Source organism: Ictalurus punctatus, chromosome 3 (assembly GCF_001660625.3).
Source record: "Ictalurus punctatus breed USDA103 chromosome 3, Coco_2.0, whole genome shotgun sequence".
Lineage (NCBI taxonomy): Eukaryota > Metazoa > Chordata > Actinopteri > Siluriformes > Ictaluridae > Ictalurus > Ictalurus punctatus.
Window position 1 is genome coordinate 29,458,242 of NC_030418.2, and position 20,893 is coordinate 29,479,134.

Genomic DNA, 20,893 nt, shown 5'->3' on the forward strand with positions numbered 1-20,893 from the left:
TGTTATGTGGAAAGCATCTTCAAAAGAAATGAAAATTAATTGTGACAGGAGAAGAAGAAGAAGAAGAAGAAGAAGAAGAAGAAGATGGAGGAGGAGGTGGAGGAGGAGGAGGAGAAGAAGAAGAAGAAGGAGGACAGGGAGATACAGAAATGCTGGCTGAACTGAAAGCTGCCATCTAAGCCCTCAAGAGAGATTAAGGATTCTAAAAGAGTAAAAAACAGAAAGGAAACTGAAGAATATGAGTCTCACACCATGACAAACCCTAAATTAATGCATTCTGCAGTTAAAGGAGTGCACTTTGGGGGTGACATAAATCATTTAACAAGGTATTTTCCATCTTTAGGAAACAATAAAGTCTGTTACAGTTTGCAGATGACAGACTTCCTCTTAAGAAATTTGAGAAATATGAAAAGGACCTTAGACCCCGGATGCTTGGTAAGTTCCTCCTTATTAATTCGGACAAGATGGAAGATAAAAGGATCTTTTACTAGGGCAGAGGCGGCAAACTGCGGCCCGATTTTGGTCCAAAATGACTAATTTGATGCAATACAAACAAAATCCAACAGATGGCGGTGTAGCCTGCAGTACAGTATATTACAGTATATACATTCAGAGTTAAAATGGGCTCAGTAATATCTAATTCACTACTGCCTTGACATGAATGAGTGAAAAATGAGTGCATGAACATAAAGAAAAGTAGATTCCAAATATCAAATGTTTTAATGAAAAATGGACAGCAAAATGTTTTTTCACCAGTATCGGACAGAAGGTGGTATGTCTGGCAAAATGCTTTTTCACCAGTATCGGACAGAAGGTGGTATGTCTGATATGCCAAGAAAGTCTTGCTATTTTTAAAGACTACAACCTCAGTCCTCGTTTTTCAAGCAAGCATGCTAACTATGCTGTCATCCTGTCATCTTCACAAAATACATTTACTAAACAGTGCTCTACTCAAGACTCTGTAATGAAGGCTAGTTATGTAGTGGCACAATAATAATAATAATCGCAAAGTAACAATCCTTTTGCAGATGGGGAGTTTGTGAAGGACTGCATGGTGGGGACTGCTTATATACTTTATCCTGGTACTAAAAGTTGGTACTAAAATTAGCTTATCATGAAGAACCATAACAATGTGTGTGGAAGTGATAGCTGAAGAGCTAATCTCTTAAGTGAAAAAAGCAGATGCCTTCAATCTGTTTTCTATAGCACTAGATGAGAGTACTGACATCAGAGACTTTGTGTGTGAACAAAACTCAGTCACGAACTACAACAAATCCCAACACAGAGCAAATTTAACAAATAGCCCCTTGTGAGCTATTCTGAGGATTTCTACATCAAAGATTACACCAGACTTTGACACCTTTGCCAAGAGACGGGGACAGGCTCCTTATTCACATTAACATTCCCATAACACATTTTCATGGTGATAGATATGTAGTAATAGTTATCTAGCACTGCAGTTGAGATCATTTGATAATTGTAAATATGACTCACAATGGACATTAAAAGAAAATTGTTCCTTAATATGCCAAATGTTTCAGAACTGTTTATTACACATTTGTTGTAATATTTCTACATATATCCAGTGATATGCACAAGGGTAGAGATGCAGAAAACTCTGTTTGAGGTGTTATAGAAATGTACAATTGTAAATAATAATAATAATAATAATAATAATAATAATAATAATAATAATAATAAATAAAAAAGAAGGCAGAACTGCATGTCCATGTATACTTACAGTACAGTAGTAATTGAGTGTCAATACATTGATGGGGCCCGAGAGACAAAAAGTTTGCCCACCCCTGTACTAGGGACACGGGCAACACTAATTACGCTTTCTGATTATGTAGTAACTCTTGATGGCCTTTTAGTTACACTATGTGCAGCAGTGAAAAACCTTGGTGTGATTATTGACTTCAGTTACACCTTTGAAACTCAAGGGGATAATGTTAGTAGGATAGCATTTTTCATCTCAGAAATATTACTAAGCTAAGCAATATACTGTTACATGATGCAGAAAAAAAATAGTTCATAGTTAATAGTTTCTAGGCTTGACTATTGTAAGACCGCACTATCTGGACGTTCTAGTATGTGCATAAACAAACTCCATTCAGTCTACTTCGGCAACGATTATCTTCAGCATAGACAATTCCACCATCCCCAGACCACCAGAGTGTACCCTCAGTCACATTTTTTACTTTCTTCTTGTGTCATCTGTAATCACTTCCTGTGTTTCTTTGACTTGCCTTAATCTATTCCTTTATTGTTATTTTGATAGATTTGTTTCTTTCCCTGCTATAGTTTGATTTATTAGTGTATATTCTAATGAAGAAAATCTATACTTGCATCAGCATTCCTGGAAACGTTACATTGACAGAGCACCTCATATTTTGTATCTGTATTTGTACCCTTTTAGAACACATTATCTGTTCATTCTGAATAATGTTTTCATATTTGGTTACATCTCTAATGCATGCTTTACTAACAAACTAACAAAGGAAGAAAACAGTCCCTCAGTTTTTTTTATCCCCAGCACTTTTTTTTGTATATGCACCCAAAAAACACTCACATAAAGGTAATAATAGTTAAAGAAAAAAAAAAATAGAAATACACAATAGATGATTTCACATAAAAGCTGAATGTGACATTTTTGTGTAACACACAACTTGCACAATCGCTGATTGCTTTGAATCCAGAGAGCGATCCCTTTTTGAATCTGAAGTTACTCCAGCAAATCAACCATTGTTGAGACAGAGTGTATTGTTGCTAATTTCTATACAAATTTAAAAAAGGAGGAAAACACAAAAACATCTTTCAAAGTACCACAAAACATTTGAAACAATGCCAAGTGTACTGATGGCTTTGAAGACCTGCTTAACACTTGCTGCTTCAACCATGTGTGAAAATTCATTTCCAGTTTGGAGGAATGTATTCACAGACCACAAGATGTTCTATGCGCCACACCCATAAGGCCCAGCTCATTCAGCTTGCGTTTGAGAAGGACCTCACATGCAAGTGTCTACATGAAAGACGGAAAGATAAAGGAACCCTAGTTAGGTTAGTTTTAGTTAAACGTCACAATAGTTAAAGAAAAGGAAAAAAAAGAAATACACAATAGATGATTTCACATAAAAGCTGAACGTGACTTTTTTGTCCTGCTGAAGGAGTTTATAGATATTCAAAATACAATCAGCTTTTTATAAGCATTTTCATCAAGTCCCTTAAAAGTCTTTATTATGAATTAAAGTCATCCAGAAGATACTGTTTTTACAACAGTGTCAATACGAGGAAAAGACAGAGAAAAGTTCATATCAGCAAATCAGTATTATAGTTAATGTTTCAGCCTGCATCACAGCTCTTCATCTGTTATGGCTGCCCATGCTGGCTTATAGACTGCTTTAAAAAATGGCTTATATTTCTATTTCATGAAAATGATTCCTTCACCATGGAATACTTGGAATACACCGTGTTATCCACTTAATTGTGGATTTGTAATCACACTAATTTTCACACATCATTTTTAGCATCGTTACATCAAAAAGTAACACAGTCAAAGTAGATCTGAGACTATATTATTACTTTAAAAGCAAATCTGATCATGTTGCTTAAAACAGGTTACTAATCTTTGTGTAAACTGCATTTAAAAAATTGCCTATCATTCCAAACACTGAGGTGCTTCTCTCAGCATACCATCTTGCCTGTCTCTCATGTTCCTCCTGAGCTTTCTTTTTTTTTCTCTCAAAGTCTTCTCCTTCAAACTTCGCCCTCAGGTCTTCTATCTCCTTCAGTCTCTGTGCTTCATTCTCTTTCAGGATCCGCTGTTTCTCTGCTTCTATCGCTCTCTCTGCCTCCTGAAGCATCTCTGTAGTGTAATAATCTCCACCATTTACAGTCACCATCTTATCAATCTGGTCCAGGAGCTGGATGACTTGTTCTGGATTCTGATCTTCATTATTGAACACATGGTATCCGGCTTTGCATTTCTTGATGAAATTTAAAAGTTTTGTATTGTTGCGTACAAACTGATGAATATCTTTCCCCTTTAGTCGATCTCCATGAGTGAAGAGAGCCATGGTGTAACTGGAGGACTTTTCCCCAAAAATTGCTTGAAATATCTTAACTGTTTTTTCTTCTTCATCTGTAAATCTACCTATTTGAATCACAACTAAAAAGACATGAGGTCCTGGGGCAGAGAATGGAATGCACAGCTTAATCCGACTGACCACCTCATCTTCAGATAACTGAGTGTCAAACAGTCCTGGAGAGTCAATAACAGACACTTTTCTACCATATACACGTCCATCATCTTTTTTACACACTGTAGTTACAGAGGAAGAAGAGAGCTCAGATTCAAAAGCCTTTTTTCCAAGGATGGTGTTTCCTGTTGCGCTCTTGCCCACACCGGTCTTTCCGATCAGCAAGATCCGAAGGTCATTGTTGAATTCTGTTACTGTTAGAGCATGAAATTAGTTTCATCTCTTTTGCATTTTTGGAATAATTTTGCTTATGTTAATATACAATACCTACCTTGTTCACTCGAAGAACTGCTCTCTTGCATAAAAATCTGTGGGAAAATTTTGAGTGGTCTGTTATATGTTCAAATGTATAGTACATATAACTATACAATATGCAAAAATTATATCATAAGTGACCTTCTAGGTGCAATTTAGGAGCATAAAGTAGTAATTATTTAATGGAGGTGCATATATTGGGGCAAATATCTTCATGGACTATTCACTTATGCTGTATTCATCTCTCTACAAATGGTCATTTGTGGTCAGCAAGCAGTCTTAATGAAAAAACAATAATTAAAGCATCCAGCATTCAGCAACTGCTGTATTTTATTTCATGTTGTGTGTTTCTACTTTTCACTATTGTCATCCTAGGCTACAGTAGTACAGAATAATACAAAAATACAAAACTACAAACGCACACACAAAAACTAAAACTCCTTCTTGCATATAATAAGTACACTTAATAAGAGAAGAATTATGTCAGTTGTGAAATTTCATCCTACCTGAATTGCAAAAGCTGCCACAACCATAAAACATGCCAGCAGCAGGAGTTTATGAGAAGGAAGCCAGGCCATGTACTGCTTTAATCGTCCTGAGAATATTTATGTTAAGGCTCAAATAAAGTGACTCAAAATATGGTAATAAACATAACCATATGACAATTATTATTAAATACTGTAATTAACATGAACTTCTAAACACAAATGGGCTATTACAAATAGTTTCTATAATTTTAAAACTGACATATGAAAACATTTTTAGACATAAGCCTCACCTGCCATCTTACTTGTAGACGTTGTGGAGTCTATCAGATCTGAGTTTGGAACTCACTGTCTCTCAGAGGCTGAGTTTTGTTTTCCCCTGCAAGATAAGTTTCATTTTCATTTCTACTCCTTGAAAGACATTCACACAAAACAGGACCTTTTGTTTTTGCACTTGGCCAAGTCATGAACTAAGCTTGATCTTAGTCTGCTTAAGTTGTGTGAGAAAAATTATTAACTCTTAAGGTTATGGTGAAGGGAAGCTAAGGCAGCGTTTTATTGTGATATCATATGTTAAAGCATATGATTTAGACATTAAAATTAATAGAGATACTCTACTAGCAGCAATTCACCAATTGCAGTTTTCGGGTTTTAATAATTGCTGTATGCCATTTACTATTGTCAGCTTTTCATTTTTATTAAATTGATCTAAAGTAAATTCCTAAAATGTGTTCATTTGCAAAACTAGGGAATACAACATATCCTACATAGTTATTTCCTTGGAATTATAAGGTGCTATCTGACTCAATTTTAATGCCGCAAAGTAGATGTGTGAATTACAATTATACTGTAATTTTCTTACTAAACCAGAGAATAAATCATGTACAGTGTATATCTATATGAATAGAACCTCTGTGTGTATAAAGCAGTAAAATTTTAAACATCATGAACAGTTCAACATCTGAGGCACTCTAGCATTACAGAGGCATTCATTCTCTATAACCACTAGCATCTTATGGTAAACAGGGAGCAAAAAGTGTGGTGTAAGTGCTGAACAGGACAAAACTCAAATTTAAGGTTACATTTGAGCTCAAATTTAGGTTACACTGTACAGATGAGCTCTACATTAATGTACACATCCCACTGCTGTAATACACTGTCAGTAACTTACCACTAGTTATGATTCCAATTGGTTGTAATGAAGGCAAGATCACTATTCCTTATTACTGAAGTATATCATTTTATTTATTGAAGTATTAGGAACACACATTAAGGGCAAGTCACATGTCATGTGAAGTAGTGTGTAGTTACAAAAAGAAATTCCGGAAATACCGGAAATTCCGACATTGCACAAAGAGGATCATGAATAAATATGTAAAATAGTTTCATTTTCAGCAAGAGAGAGATAACCACACACACAGAGAGAAATAAAGAGAGAGAGAGAGAGAGAGAGAGAGAGAGAGAGAGAGAGAGAGAGAGATTACTTAAAGTTGAAGCAAATACAAGAACTTTAATGGCAATAATACAACTCCATGAAGACACAAGACTAAGCAAGTCAGCACAACATAGAAGATATTTAATGTTAAGAAAGTGGGGAACAAGAATATAAATGCTAGAGCCTTGACATAAATACCTTGAGAAACCTTAAAGGAAAATGGCCAGGAAACCCGAGAAGTCCTTAAACTAGCCCTCATAATTTAGGCAGGCTCTAGGTAGGTTCAAATCTGCCCATTCGAGCAGGTAGATGAAATGAGGTGCTTCATACTCATCTGCTCAGCTGTATCTATTCTCAGATGCTTTGAATAAAAGCATCAACCTAATAAGTAAATATGAATTTTATAAAATAGATTCATGTTAAAAAGTCCTTGATATACTCACACCTGTGACTGCATCACAAGAATTTACAGTAATTTCATATTAATGCACCAGGTTTTAAAGTGTTATACTTAAGCCATTGTTCTGTCTGTAGAATTCCCCAAACTTTCTGCTGCTTAGAAACCGAAACTTATTGTTAATTTATACTCATAACAGTATGAGAGGATTGACAGTAATGCCTGGTTGACTTGACCACATTATATGATGGAAAAAATGTTTATAACAAATATTATTAATAATAAATTAAATATTCTTGCCATTTTATAAAAGCAACAAGCCACTTGAGGAAGTGCATTACAGTGATTTTATTACTATAAAGGGACACCACAAGACAAGGAAGCTGTTGAAGAGGAAAAAGTACTTACATTTACTGAAAACCCCTATCTTTCAGACAGGAAGCAAACCATTGCAATAATAATAATAATAATAATAATAATAATAATAATAATAATAATAATAACAATAATAATAATAAACCTTATTTTATAGAGTACCTTTAAAAGCAGCTTCTCAAAGCGCTGTACACAAAATAAGCAGTACACAGAAAAATAAAAATTATTTAAAAAATAATAAAAATAACAACAATAATAACAATAATAATAAAAGTAGACATCAGCAATCAAATGTCTCATTTCTTATGGTTGCAGGGTACACTTTGCATAGAACATGCACAACTTTGATTGAACTTATGTTGTGCTTAAATGTGCTTTATAAATAAATTTTGATTGGCTGAAATGTTGAAAAGGGGCTTTAGGCACTCGAATTTGTGTGGCTTATTCCTTGAGTGGCTTATTGCTTTAGTAAATGTATAAATAGAGAGTTCCGTAAAGTATGCAAAAGTCAGCATGAAGTTAAAAGATATCTTATTCGGAAATAGCTCAAGTAAAAGTTACTTAAGTAAAAGTAACTTAAGAGAAAATTACTATTCAATATTATGTGCACATAATACTCAGAAGTGCCTGAGTAATAAAAACAGAGAAAAACTGGTAGCATCTTTCCATGTTGTTGAATATTCATTACTATATTCCTCTGATTACTATTAATATTATCCTCTGACACTCCAGGGTTTTTTTGTTTTGTTTTGTTTTTTTTCCAAAAATGACTTTAACTGAATGTTAAAAAGTAAAACGTTATACTACACTTAACAATTAACCACAAGAACATACATAAAAGCTCCATGCATATTCCATGTAAAGAACAAAGATTAATGTCGAAAATACCCTAGCCTTAATACAGAAGATGAAACAGAAAACAGCACTTTTTTTGATGATCATGTCAGACATTACAGATTCTGGAGTGATTTTCAATCACTAGTGTACAAAGTATATTGGGTAATTATTGAATTTAACTGCTATGGAAATTATTAAAGTGGAAATTTGAAACATGGCCTAGTGGTCTCATTCCAAAATATCGTAATATCATGTCAAATAAAATCTGAATAAAATTTGAAAAATAAGAGTAGTATGTTTCAGCCTTTTCTCTTGCTTCCTCTTCATGTTGCTTAGTTTTCTTTATTTTCTCTCTCTCAAAGTCTTCTCCTTCAAACTTAGCCCTCAGGTCTTCTATCTCCTTCTGTCTCTGTGCTTCATTCTCCTTCAGGATCTGCTGTTTCTCTGCTTCTATCTCTCTCTCTGCCTCCTGAAGCATCTCTGTAGTGTAATATTCTCCACCATTTACAGTCACCATCTTATCAATCTGGTCCAGGAGCTGGATGACTTGTTCTGGATTCTGATCTTCATTATCGAACACATGGTATCCGCCTCTGCATTTCTTGATGAAATTTAAAAGTTGTGTATTGTTGCGTACAAACTGATGAATATTTTTCCCCTTTAGTCGAGCTCCATGAGTGAAGAGAGCCATGGTATAACTGATCGACTTTTCCCCAAAAATTGCTTGAAAAAGCTTAACTGTTTTTTCTTCTTCCTCTGTAAATCTGTCTATTTTAATCACAACTAAAAAGACATGAGGTCCTGGGGCAGAGAATGGAATGCACAGCTTAATCCGAGTGACCACCTCGTCTGCAGATAACTGAGTGTCAAACAGTCCTGGAGAGTCAATAACAGACACTTTTCTACCATATACACTTCCATGGACTTTATCGCACATTGTGGTTACAGATGAAGATGAGGTCTCAGATTTAAAAGCCTTTTTTCCAAGGATGGTGTTTCCTGTTGCGCTCTTGCCAACACCGGTCTTTCCAATCAGCAAGATCCGAAGGTCATTGTTGAATTCTGTTACTGTTAGAACATGAAATTAGTTTAATCTCTTGGTGCACTTTTGGAATATTTTTTTTTCTTACATTATTATACATACCTTGCTCACTTGAAGAGCTGCTCTGTTGCTTCCAAATGTATTGGAAAATGCCATTTTGAGTGGTCTATGTCAGATATACAATGTAAATACTAAAGCAACTTGGTAAGTACAAAATTGATTCAACATACTGGTGAAAACAGAATCCAGATATTTAGTGGAGACATGCAGCACCAACATAAAGTAAATACTATATTTAGTTCATTTTCATGTAGTTGCATAATTGGGAGCAAATATCTTCATGGGTAGGGCATTCATGGTTTATTTACCATGTTCATTAGCTAATTATAGCTAATCTTGGATTCATGGACAAGCATGTCCTTACCTATTTAAAACAAGGTTGTTACGCCACGGCCAGCAGATGGCACTGCGGCACGGCGTCTGACTGGTCACGTGACTCTTTTGTTTTTCGTTCGCTTCCCGCTTGGACATTGAACTAAGTTTGATCATGTCTCTGATTTGCCCCAGGTGTCCATGTTTTGGTTTGATTAGGTTTGCTATTTAAACCCCCCGTGTGACTGCGCACTTCGCGCAGTATTATAGTTGGTATAGTTTGTACCAAACGGCTGATGCGGTTCGCGGTTATGGTTGATTACGATAGTGAATGCGTTAGCATGTTAAGCGGTCTGGTTTCATGCCCTGTCTAGTTTCAAGCCACGGTACCAGTTTCTTGTTTTCCTGGTGAAGACTGCGTTTCCTGTGATTGTTTGTCTACTGTCAATAAAGACTTTGACCTGCATCCGCCTCCAGTCTACGTTTTGTAACAAGGTGCTTTTTTTCCCTAACCGTAACCCTAACCGCTTTGTGACAATGTCCACTGTTAAAAGCGCTTTACATATAAAACTTAATTGAAATGAATGAGATGGAGTATTCAATAACTGCTATGCACCTTTTAATGCTAGGCTGCATGTCCCTTTCTTGCACATAATGTAACTTTAGGTTTAATAATAAAAGTATTATGTTAGTCATATTTCAACTTACGTGAATCCCAAAAGCTGCCACAAGCACAAAACATCCCAACAGTTTAGGAGAAAGCAGCCAGGTCTTGTACTTCTTTACTTGTTCTGTGTGCTCACTTTCGGAAACTGTAAGAGAGTCAAAGAAATTATATGTTCAGGCTCAGGGACGTTTCTAGGATTTGAAAACATCAGGGGCTAAATTGGGTTGGCTTATTCTCCCCAAGAATAACGTGCTGCAAGAACAATTTTCATGCAATTGATCAAAGTAATTCTTGCAACTTTATCATATGAGACCAATCAAGGAAAAGCATAAGGCAGTAATTTCAATACAGATTTTAAATATTTATTTGTAACTTTGCCAACATGATATCTCAGTGTGAATATTTAACTACCGATTACTAGTTAATTTTGGGGGGAAAGATAAGCCCATGAAGGAAATGTGGTGAAAAATACCTTAATTGAAATGTAGAGTAAAATTAATAAAGAATATTACTAAACAGCTGTAAAGGGGATATGGAGTAAATGCTTTGCTAAAATGGCCATAAGAAGATTCCAACTCCTGAGTCTTCCAAGACGAGGGCTATAAAATGAAAGTGCTTTTTTGAATTGTTCCTTTCATCGTCTGGCATGTAATGATTCCTGTAAAGCCAGTAATAAAAGTTGTGATAGATATTTAAATAAATCATGATGCACAACAATATCACAAACGGATGGAAGCCCACTTCAAGCACTTTTATTCATTTCACGTTTCATTTCAGAGGGACAGTCTCACCTGACATCTTCAGTCGATGACGGCAATGAAGGGTGTCATGGGCAAGGAAGGGTGCACACTCAGAAAGGATGTGTTAATATCCTACACACTTTTTTAGTTATTACTATTTCAACGTTTTCCAATTATCTAATAAATGTGTTTAAAAAAAAAAGAGTCAGAGTCCTGAGGCGAGGAAACGAAATGACCACAGGTAAGTTAGCGTTCATCACTATATAGTGTTAATGCCACTGAAAATGCCTGGCCAAGTTTGTGATATTTAAGCAGGGAGCTCTCAAGAAATTTTCATTGGTATTCATTGGAAAACAGTAACACAGCAAGTGATAATTAACTTTACCTATCACGACTGCTTCAAAAGTGAATATCGTACTGCTTCCTCAGTGTTGGCGTTACACTTCTAGTGTCATTAGTTAGCTCAGTAATGTCGAGGCCAAAAGTTCTTCACAAGGTTAACGTGACAAAAAGAGTGGATGGGGTTTTGGTTGTAATGTTTTACACTATCTCTGTAATGTAGGATGACTTAATTAGGTTGTGCAAAAAAAAAAAAAAATTGTGTTGAGGTGCTAAAGGCAGGAAAATAAATATTCGCAAGTTAGCTTGATTTTCCTGGTGAGTCTACAGCACCATTTTGTTCAATAGGAGAGCAGAGGTCACATCTGCAAAATTACACAATTTGGGATTCTGTACACAACTTCTCAGTTAAAGCCCAAATGCATTTGTCCATATTTTGTACCAAACAACTAACAAACACTGTTTTTGCTCTTTTACAGCTTTTCAAATGGAAGGGAGTGGGACTCTTGTCTTCCCAGATGGCAGAGAGATTTGTACGAAGATGCAACAACTCCAATATGTGTTAAAGGTGTTGAAAGCAAGAAAAAATGTGTTGTCCGTAACTAGACACGCAGGTGTGTTAAAAATTAACACGTAATATATTTGAGATTTTATCATTTGGTTAATTCCACTAAGTTCCTGGGCAATTCCAGGCAAAAAAAACATCCAGGGCTAGACTAAAATTTAGATTTTAAAACGAGTCCTAATAAAATTAAATGGTGCAAGAAATAAAATATGCTAATAACAATAATTAATGTTTAGACACGATTAGGTTACTTTGGGCATTAGCTATAATCCTAATCTAGACGTATGATCAAATTACTAGAAATGTAATTCTGACCTGCCATGGTACTTATGGGTCTCGGAGTCTCTCAGCAGTGTGGCGCACACTGTCTCTCAGAGTTTCCCCTGAATGATCAGTTTCACTTTCCTTTCCTCTCACACAGCAGTATTTACACAAAACAGGATTTGGGACGTCACCAAGCCGGAACTAGAGACAAATATTTCTCCCTTATTTCCTTGAAATCCATCCCAGATAGCAAAAGGATTCTGTGATGTTTCGTTAAAGTTACATTTCATTAAAATCTGTACATGTAAAATAAATACCGTACTAATAATATAAAAAAAATAATAATACTGTGATTTACTCACTTACAGGTACTCGACCGCCCCCTAATGGGTATTTTACACATTACATTCACCAGCATAACGGAATTGTATTCCTTCCTTCCTTCCTTCCTTCCTTCCTTCCTTATGAGTTACTTAACATGTTGAACATGGAATCATGAAATTCCTGTAGCTTGAAACACATATTTTTCTCTCTTACACACTTCCCTCACACATTTTTTTTCCACAAACGTTTTTCTCAAACATTTTATACTGTGTGTTTCCCCCCTCTCTCTTTTTCTCTCACACAAAATCTTGATTTCTCTGTGAGGTTTTGACAGTTCGTCCAGACCTTGTTTTTCACCCTCTTTGGTGAAATGATAGTAGTGTGACTGGAATTAAACTCAGGGAAATCTGCTCCTGGTTGTTCTTCCTGTACTGGAATTTCTGGGGTGTTATCAGGGATAGTAGTCACAAGTTAATCCTGACCATGATATTCTTTGTGAAAGTCATCATCCAGTTTGACTGCAACAGAAGTTCATGGTGGAAGCTCCGGTAATGTTCTGACACTAATCGTAGTACTTTCTGTAACTTCTTTTTTGCCTTTTGATTGGCCTTTCTCACTTTCCAAAGATCAGAACAGGCTGGTTGCAGGTGTGACTCCAAATTAGGAACTGTAGTTTGTTGTGGATAATAATGACATAAAATAAACTTGAGGGAGACCTAGTATGAGTAATATGTAATTTTATTGATAATTCACAGGACTGGTGGGTGTGTAATCTTGAGGAGAGCGGTAGGGGAAAGAAAATGAGGTGTGTCCAGGGGACATGGGATAGTCAGCAAAGGTGAAATAAGAAGACCACTGAGAGTGGGGCGGACTGACAGGTGAGAAGAGGGAAGAATGGTCAGAGCCCAGATCAGAGAAGGTGACATCTTCCTCAGACTGAAAGCTGGAGGGAGGTTCTGTCTGTGTAGAGGTGTCAATACACACATTCACGGGGTGGATTCTGTATCGGAGAGGGGGTGCTGCGAAGAACGTTAAGTAGCACCATGATGTCAGCAGTGAGATGCGCGAGCTGATAGTGAGTGTCCAGATCCAGATCCAGACGGGCACCTAGACACACAGAAGCGGTATTAGGCGGATATTGACGAATTGGATTCACACTTTAAGATCTTTTAAGAGTAACACACTATGGTTTATTAGTCAAAAAGTCAAAAAGAAGTATAAGAGCTGAGGAGTGCAAACACACACACACACACACACACACTCTCGTACAGTCAAGGACGGGCATGTAGACATAACACACACACACACACACACACACTCTCTGTCTCTCTCTCTCACACACACATAACATAACTTTACAAGAATAATAAAAAGGAGTATTAAGATATTATAAGGGTAATATCTTATAATAATAAAATATATACTCTTTATAAAATACTCTTTATAAAAAGTAGTAGGATATGTAGGATAGTAGAAGGGTAATATAATGATATTATGAAGTAGGAAGTACAGTAAACTATTTTGCAAGCAGTATAACTATATATAAAATGTCTTGCAAGGAAGGCCTTAATTTTAAGAGAAAACCATGAGGAGCCATTTATAAGGGTAGCTGAGTCAAGCTGCCCCCGCGAGATGAGAGTGAGACCAAGGTCTCTCTAAATTGTTTTGTCTCTCTCCACTTTCGAACCTAACGGTAAATTGGAAAGCCCCTTTTCAAAACATAATGGTAAATTGGAAAGGCCTTTTTCAAAACATAATGGTAAATTGGAAAGGCCTTTTTCAAAACATAATGTTAATGTAGATGAGCTCTTTTTTAACCCTATTGGTATTGATATCATCGTCTTTCTGAAATATATTTGTTATCTACTGTGTAAATACAGTATAAATACTGGAGCTTGAGCTCCGGGTGTCAGATCACTTCTGGAGAATTCTCATCGGTGTGGATCTTGTGTGGTGGAACGGAACCAATAAATCTGGACCCTTGCTTCTTCTCACTCACGGCTGGTGTCTTTTTTTCTATCTCCAACTGGGTTTACAGATGTGAGTATTTGCTTCTATGTTGAATTTTAAGTGTTTTTGGGTAATAGGCTAAATTTGGGCCAGCAAGTTCTTATGTCTGCCCATCATGAGCTGACCTTTGGGAGCAAGGGCATGGACACCAGTCTTGCAGTGTGCACACTGTATGGTACGGCATCCACTTTCAGGCAGATTTTAATGGGTTTAGTCTTTACTAATCCAAGTTCGGAAGAAGAGGTAGATTGAAGCTCTTCCAGCCTCTTGACTAAACCCATTGCAGTTACTGCAACACGGCCAAGGAGATTGTTTACATGGGACCACTCACCACAGATGCTTTAAAACTATACTGCCTATCTTTGAAGGTAATCATAGCTGTGAACTGTCCTCTGCAGTACAATGTACCTCTGTGGATCTCAAGTTTCACACTGACATTTTTCAGTTGTGGCTTGTACTTCAAAACAGAGGTTTTCTCAGAAATAACGCTGTTTTGTCAGCATCTATATCAATTTTAAATTTTAATTTAAATCTATGTCTGTGCCTTGAGTGAGGAGTGTTACTATCCATGCACCACTTGGATGAGTTAACTTACCAAGGAAGTGTGTTATGTTGCTGCCCTCTTGTGGTTTGCTGACATCATGAACTCGGCTTCAACAAACCTCAGTAAAGTGACCCTTTTTCCTACATTTTTGACACACCACACTTTTTTGCAGGACACATGTCCCCTTTTTCATGATATCTTCCACAACTTTTACATCTCCACTCAGTTACATGCTCAGTCCAGTTTTGTATCAAGCTCTCTGCTTCTTTCATCATGATGGCATTTCCTCCTCAAGTCAAATCAAGTCAATTGGCTTTTATTGTCATTTCAACCATATACATCTGGTACATTACACAGTGAAACGAAACATACGAGGTGTGGCCACCTCACTGATTTGAGCACTAAGGTTACCAGCCTGTTCACTGACATGTGTACAGACTTCTTCAGACTGTCCTGTTTCACGAGGTGTACTGCGTTTCTGAGAGTCAAGTCAGGCAATAATTGAAGCTTTTCTGACAAATTTTGATCTTGAATTCCAATCACGAGACTGTCATGAATATTTTCATCTTTAGCAGCACTGAAGTCCCATGTGTTCGCTAGCTCATGGAGGCTACGGATATATTCCTCGGCGATATTACCTGGCTTTTGAGCCCTCATTTGAAATCATGCTCATTCATGAATGACATTAACTTGGGTACAAAGTAGTCGTCAAGCTTCTTGATTACAGTATCACAGTCCTCTCTTTCTTAATTTCTGAATGTAAATGTCTTATTCACTGTTTGGTTTCTTTTCCTATCAAATAAAGCAACAAAAGGACCTGCACTTCAGCCTCTTCTTTGTCCAGTTTGGTAGCTATCCTGTAGCTCTCTGATGCCATTCTGGCCATTGTTCGGCGTGGATAAAATCAAAATTGTCTGGGGGCTGAATCTATGCCATTATGTTAATGGCACTCCTCTTCTGACATCATGTGATGTCTCATTAATTATTCAAATACAAGAAACAATGGCATGTCTCCAGCAGCAGACCTTTCAATATTATTATATGTTTGTGTTAGAAGTAGTTTTGATTATTAAAATTACAATATGCAGTTTGGGTGTAGCATGATGTATAGATATAAATTATATAAGACTGTAATACAGTAAGCATAGAGTATTGTAGGTTTATGTCATACGTCATTCCTTTGTGCAGCTGCACACTGCATGCAATCTCAAAATCTAATTTTGATGGTTTTGTGCAGCAAAGCCATACGGTCACCGATTTGGATAATGCTCCTGCACCTTCAAAATGGCAGTGCACATTAAATAAGAATTTACACCAGTATTTGGTTGAAGAAACAGCAGGACAAATGGACAATGACAAGTCAGAGCTATTGAAGCTTTAATACAGTGCACTTGACACACTTCTTAGAGGAATCGGCTGTTGCTTTGGTGAGTGATCAGTTTTTGAATCTGAAGTTACTCCAGCACATCACGTCATTAACCAAATCAACCATTGTTGAGACGGAGTGTATTGTTGCTAAACAGTTGATTTCTACACAAATTAAAAAAGGAGGTAAACATTAAATGAACACTGAAATGAAAAACTCTTTTCAAAGTACCACAAAACATTAGAAGCAATGCCAAGTGTACTGATGGCTTTGAAGACCAGATTAACACTTGGTGCTTCAACCACAATGTGTGAAAATTCATTTCCAGTTTGGAGGAATGTATTCACAGACCACAGATGTTCTATGCGCCACACATGTAAGGCCCAGCTCATTCGGCTTGCGTTTGAGAAGGAACTCACACACAACTGTCTACATGAGTGGAAAGATAAAGGAAACTTAGTTAGGTTAGTTTTAGTTAAAGGTCACAATAGTTAAAGAAAAGGGAAAAAAAAGAAATACACAATAGATGATTTCACATAAAAGCTGAATGACACTGTTTTGTCCTGCTGAAGGAGTTTATAGACATTCAAAATACAATCAGCTTTTTATAAGCATTTTCATCAAGTCCCTTAAAAGTCTTTATTATGAATTAAAGTCAACCAGAAGATACTGTTTTTACAACATTGTCAATACGAGGAAAAGACAGAGAAAAGTTCATATCAACACAACAGTATTGTAGTTAATGTTTCAGCCTGCATCACTGCTATTCATTCCTGTTATGGCTGCCCATGCTGGCTTATAGACTGCTTTAAAAAAAAATTGCTTATAATCACTAGTCCAATTTCCTGAAAATAATTCCGTCACCATGGAATACTTGGAAGTAATCCATTTAATTGTGGATTTTAATAACACTAAATCTAGAAGAATAATTTTGTTTAATTGAAAATACAATAATCTGTGGCCTCGCTGTCACATCATTTTTAGTATCATTACAAAAAAGTAACACAGTCAAAGTAGATCTGAGACTATATTATTACTTTAAAAGCAAATCTGGTCATGTTGTATAAATCAGGTTACAAACCTTTCTGTAAGCTGACTTTAGATTATTGAGTATCCTATCAAACAATGAGGTGTTTCTTTCAGCATGCCATCGTGCCAGTATCGCATATACCGAATGAACATTCCTTTTTTCTCTCTCAAAGTCTTCTCCTTCAAACTTCGCCCTCAGGTCTTCTATCTCCTTCAGTCTCTGTGCTTCATTCTCTTTCAGGATCCGCCGTTTCTCTGCTTCTATCGCTCTCTCTGCCTCCTGAAGCATCTCTGTAGTGTAATAATCTCCACCATTTACAGTGACCATTTTATCAATCTGGTCCAGGAGCTGGATGACTTGTTCTGGATTCTGATCTTCATTATTGAACACATGGTATCCACCTTTGCATTTCTTGATGAAACTCAAAAGATCTGAATTGTTGCGTACAAACTGATGAATATTTTTCCCCTTTAGTCGATCTCCATGAGTGAAGAGAGCCATGGTGTAACTGGAGGACTTTTCCCCAAAAATTTCTTGAAAAAGCTTAACTGTTTTTTCTTCTTCATCTGTAAATCTACCTATTTGAATCACAACTAAAAAGACATGAGGTCCTGGGGCAGAGAATGGAATGCACAGCTTAATCCGACTGACCACCTCGTCTGCAGATAACTGAGTGTCAAACAGTCCTGGAGAGTCAATAACAGACACTTTTCTACCATATACACTTCCATGGACTTTCTTGCACATTGTGGTTACAGATGAAGATGAGGTCTCAGATTCAAAAGCCTTTTTTCCAAGGATGGTGTTTCCTGTTGCGCTCTTGCCAACACCGGTCTTTCCAATCAGCAGGATCCGAAGGTCATTGTTGAATTCTGTTACTGTTAGAACATGAAATTAGTTTCATCTCTTGGTGCATTTTTCTAATATTTTTTTTCTTACATTATTATACATACCTTGCTCACTTGAAGAGCTGCTCTGTTGCTTCAAAATCTATTGGAAAATGCCATTTTGAGTGGTCTATGTCAGATATACAATATAAATACTAAAGCAACTTGGTAAGTACAAAAGTGATTCAACATACTGGTGAAAACAGAATCCAGATATTTAGTGGAGACATGCAGCACCAACATAAAGTAAATACTATATTTAGTTCATTTTCATGTAGTTGCATAATTGGGAGCAAATATCTTCATGGGTAGGGCATTCATGGTTTATTTACCATGTTCATTAGCTAATTATAGCTAATCTTGGATTCATGGACAAGCATCAAAGTGTCCTTCCATATTTAAAACAAGGTGCTTTTTTTTTCTAACCGTAACCCTAACCGCTTTGTGACAATGTCCACTGTTAAAAGCGCTTTACATATAAAATTTAATTGAAATGAATGAGATGGAGTATTCAATAACTGCTATGCACCATTTAATGCTAGGCTGCATGTCCCTTTCTTGCACATAATGTAACTTTAGGTTTAATAATAAAAGTATTATGTTAGTCATATTTCAACTTACGTGAATCCCAAAAGCTGCCACAAGCACAAAACATCCCAACAGTTTAGGAGAAAGCAGCCAGGTCTTGTACTTCTTTACTTGTTCTGTGTGCTCACTTTCGGAAGCTGTAAGAGAGTCAAAGAAATTATATGTTCAGGCTCAGGGACGTTTCTAGGATTTGAAAACATCAGGGGCTAAATTGGGTTGGCTTATTCTCCCCAAGAATAACGTGCTGCAAGAACAATTTTCATGCAATTGATCAAAGTAATTCTTGCAACTTTATCATATGAGACCAATCAAGGAAAAGCATAAGGCAGTAATTTCAATACAGATTTTTAATATTTATTTGTAACTTTGCCAACATGATATCTCAGTGTGAATATTTAACTTGTTAATTTTGGGGGGAAAGATAAGCCCATGAAGGAAATGTGGTGAAAAATACCTTAATTGAAATGTAGAGTAAAATTAATAGGGGGATACAGAGAAAATGCTTTGCTAAAACGGCCATAAGAAGATTCCAACTCCTGAGTCTTCCAAGACGAGGGCTATAAAATGGAAGTGCTTTTTTGAATTGTTTCCTTTCATCGTCTGTTTATGTAATGATTCCTGTAAAGCCAGTACTAAAAATTGTGATAGATATTTAAATAAATCAAGACACACAACAATATCACAAACGGATGGAAGCCCACTTCAAGCACTTTTATTCATTTCACGTTTCATTTCAGAGGGACAGTCTCACCTGACATCTTCAGTCGATGACGGCAATGAAGGGTGTCATGGGCAAGGAAGGGTGCACACTCAGAAAGGATGTGTTAATATCCTACACACTTTTTTAGTTATTACTATTTCAACGTTTTCCAATTATCTAATAAATGTGTTTTTAAAAAAAAGAGTCAGAGTACTGAGGCGAGGAAACGAAATGACCACAGGTAAGTTAGCGTTCATCACTATATAGTGCCGCTGAAAATGCCTGGCCGAGTTTGTGATATTTAAGCAGGGAGCTCTCGAGAAATTTTCATTGGTATTCATTGGAAAACAGTAACACAGCAAGTGATAATTAACTTTACCTATCGCGACTGCTTCAAAAGTGAATATCGTACTGCTTCCTCAGTGTTGGCGTTACACTTCTAGTGTCATTAGTTAGCTCAGTAATGTCGACGCCAAAAGTTCTTCACAAGGTTAACGTGACAAAAAGAGTGGATGGGGTTTTGGTTGTAATGTTTTACACTATCTCTGTAATGTAGGATGACTTTATTAGGTTGTGCAAAAAAAAAAAAAAAAAAAATTGTGTTGAGGTGCTAAAGGCAGGAAAATAAATATTCGCAAGTTAGCTTGATTTTCCTGGTGAGTCTACAGCACCATTTTGTTCAATAGGAGAGCAGAGGTCACATCTGCAAAATTACACAATTTGGGATTCTGTACACAACTTCTCAGTTAAAGCCCAAATGCATTTGTCCATATTTTGTACCAAACAACTAACAAACACTGTTTTTGCTCTTTTACAGCTTTTCAAATGGAAGGGAGTGGGACTCTTGTCTTCCCAGATGGCAGAGAGATTTGTACGAAGATGCAACAACTCCAATATGTGTTAAAGGTGTTGAAAGTAAGAAAAAATGTGTTGTCCGTAACTAGACACGCAGGTGTGTTAAAAATTAACACGTAATATATTTGAGATTTTATCATTTGGTTAATTCCACTAAGTTCCTGGGCAATTCCAGGCAAAAAAAAACATCCAGGGCTAGACTAAAATTTAGATTTTAAAACGAGTCCTAATAAAATTAAATGGTGCAAGAAATAAAATATGCTAATAACAATAATTAATGTTTAGACACGATTAGGTTACTTTGGGCATTAGCTATAATCCTAATCTAGACGTATGATCAAATTACTAGAAATGTAATTCTGACCTGCCATGGTACTTATGGGTCTCGGAGTCTCTCAGCAGTGTGGCGCACACTGTCTCTCAGAGTTTCCCCTGAATGATCAGTTTCACTTTCCTTTCCTCTCACACAGCAGTATTTACACAAAACAGGATTTGGGACGTCACCAAGCCGGAACTAGAGACAAATATTTCTCCCTTATTTCCTTGAAATCCATCCC

At 36.5% G+C, this 20,893-nt stretch overlaps 1 protein-coding gene across 1 annotated transcript; it reads right to left on the bottom strand.

Moving 5' to 3' along the window:
• Positions 1-1,531: 1,531 nt before the first annotated feature.
• On the bottom strand, positions 1,532-20,850 carry LOC108263505 (GTPase IMAP family member 8). Its single transcript, XM_017464374.3, has 6 exons — positions 20,701-20,850; positions 18,815-18,918; positions 18,260-18,296; positions 17,550-18,184; positions 8,477-9,097; positions 1,532-4,433 (listed from the first exon to the last, which is right to left on the bottom strand). Exons 1-6 carry the CDS (start codon positions 20,705-20,707, stop codon positions 3,609-3,611), a joined length of 2,229 nt encoding a protein of 742 aa, XP_017319863.2. The 5' UTR covers positions 20,708-20,850; the 3' UTR covers positions 1,532-3,608.
• Between the last annotated feature and the right edge of the window lie 43 nt (positions 20,851-20,893).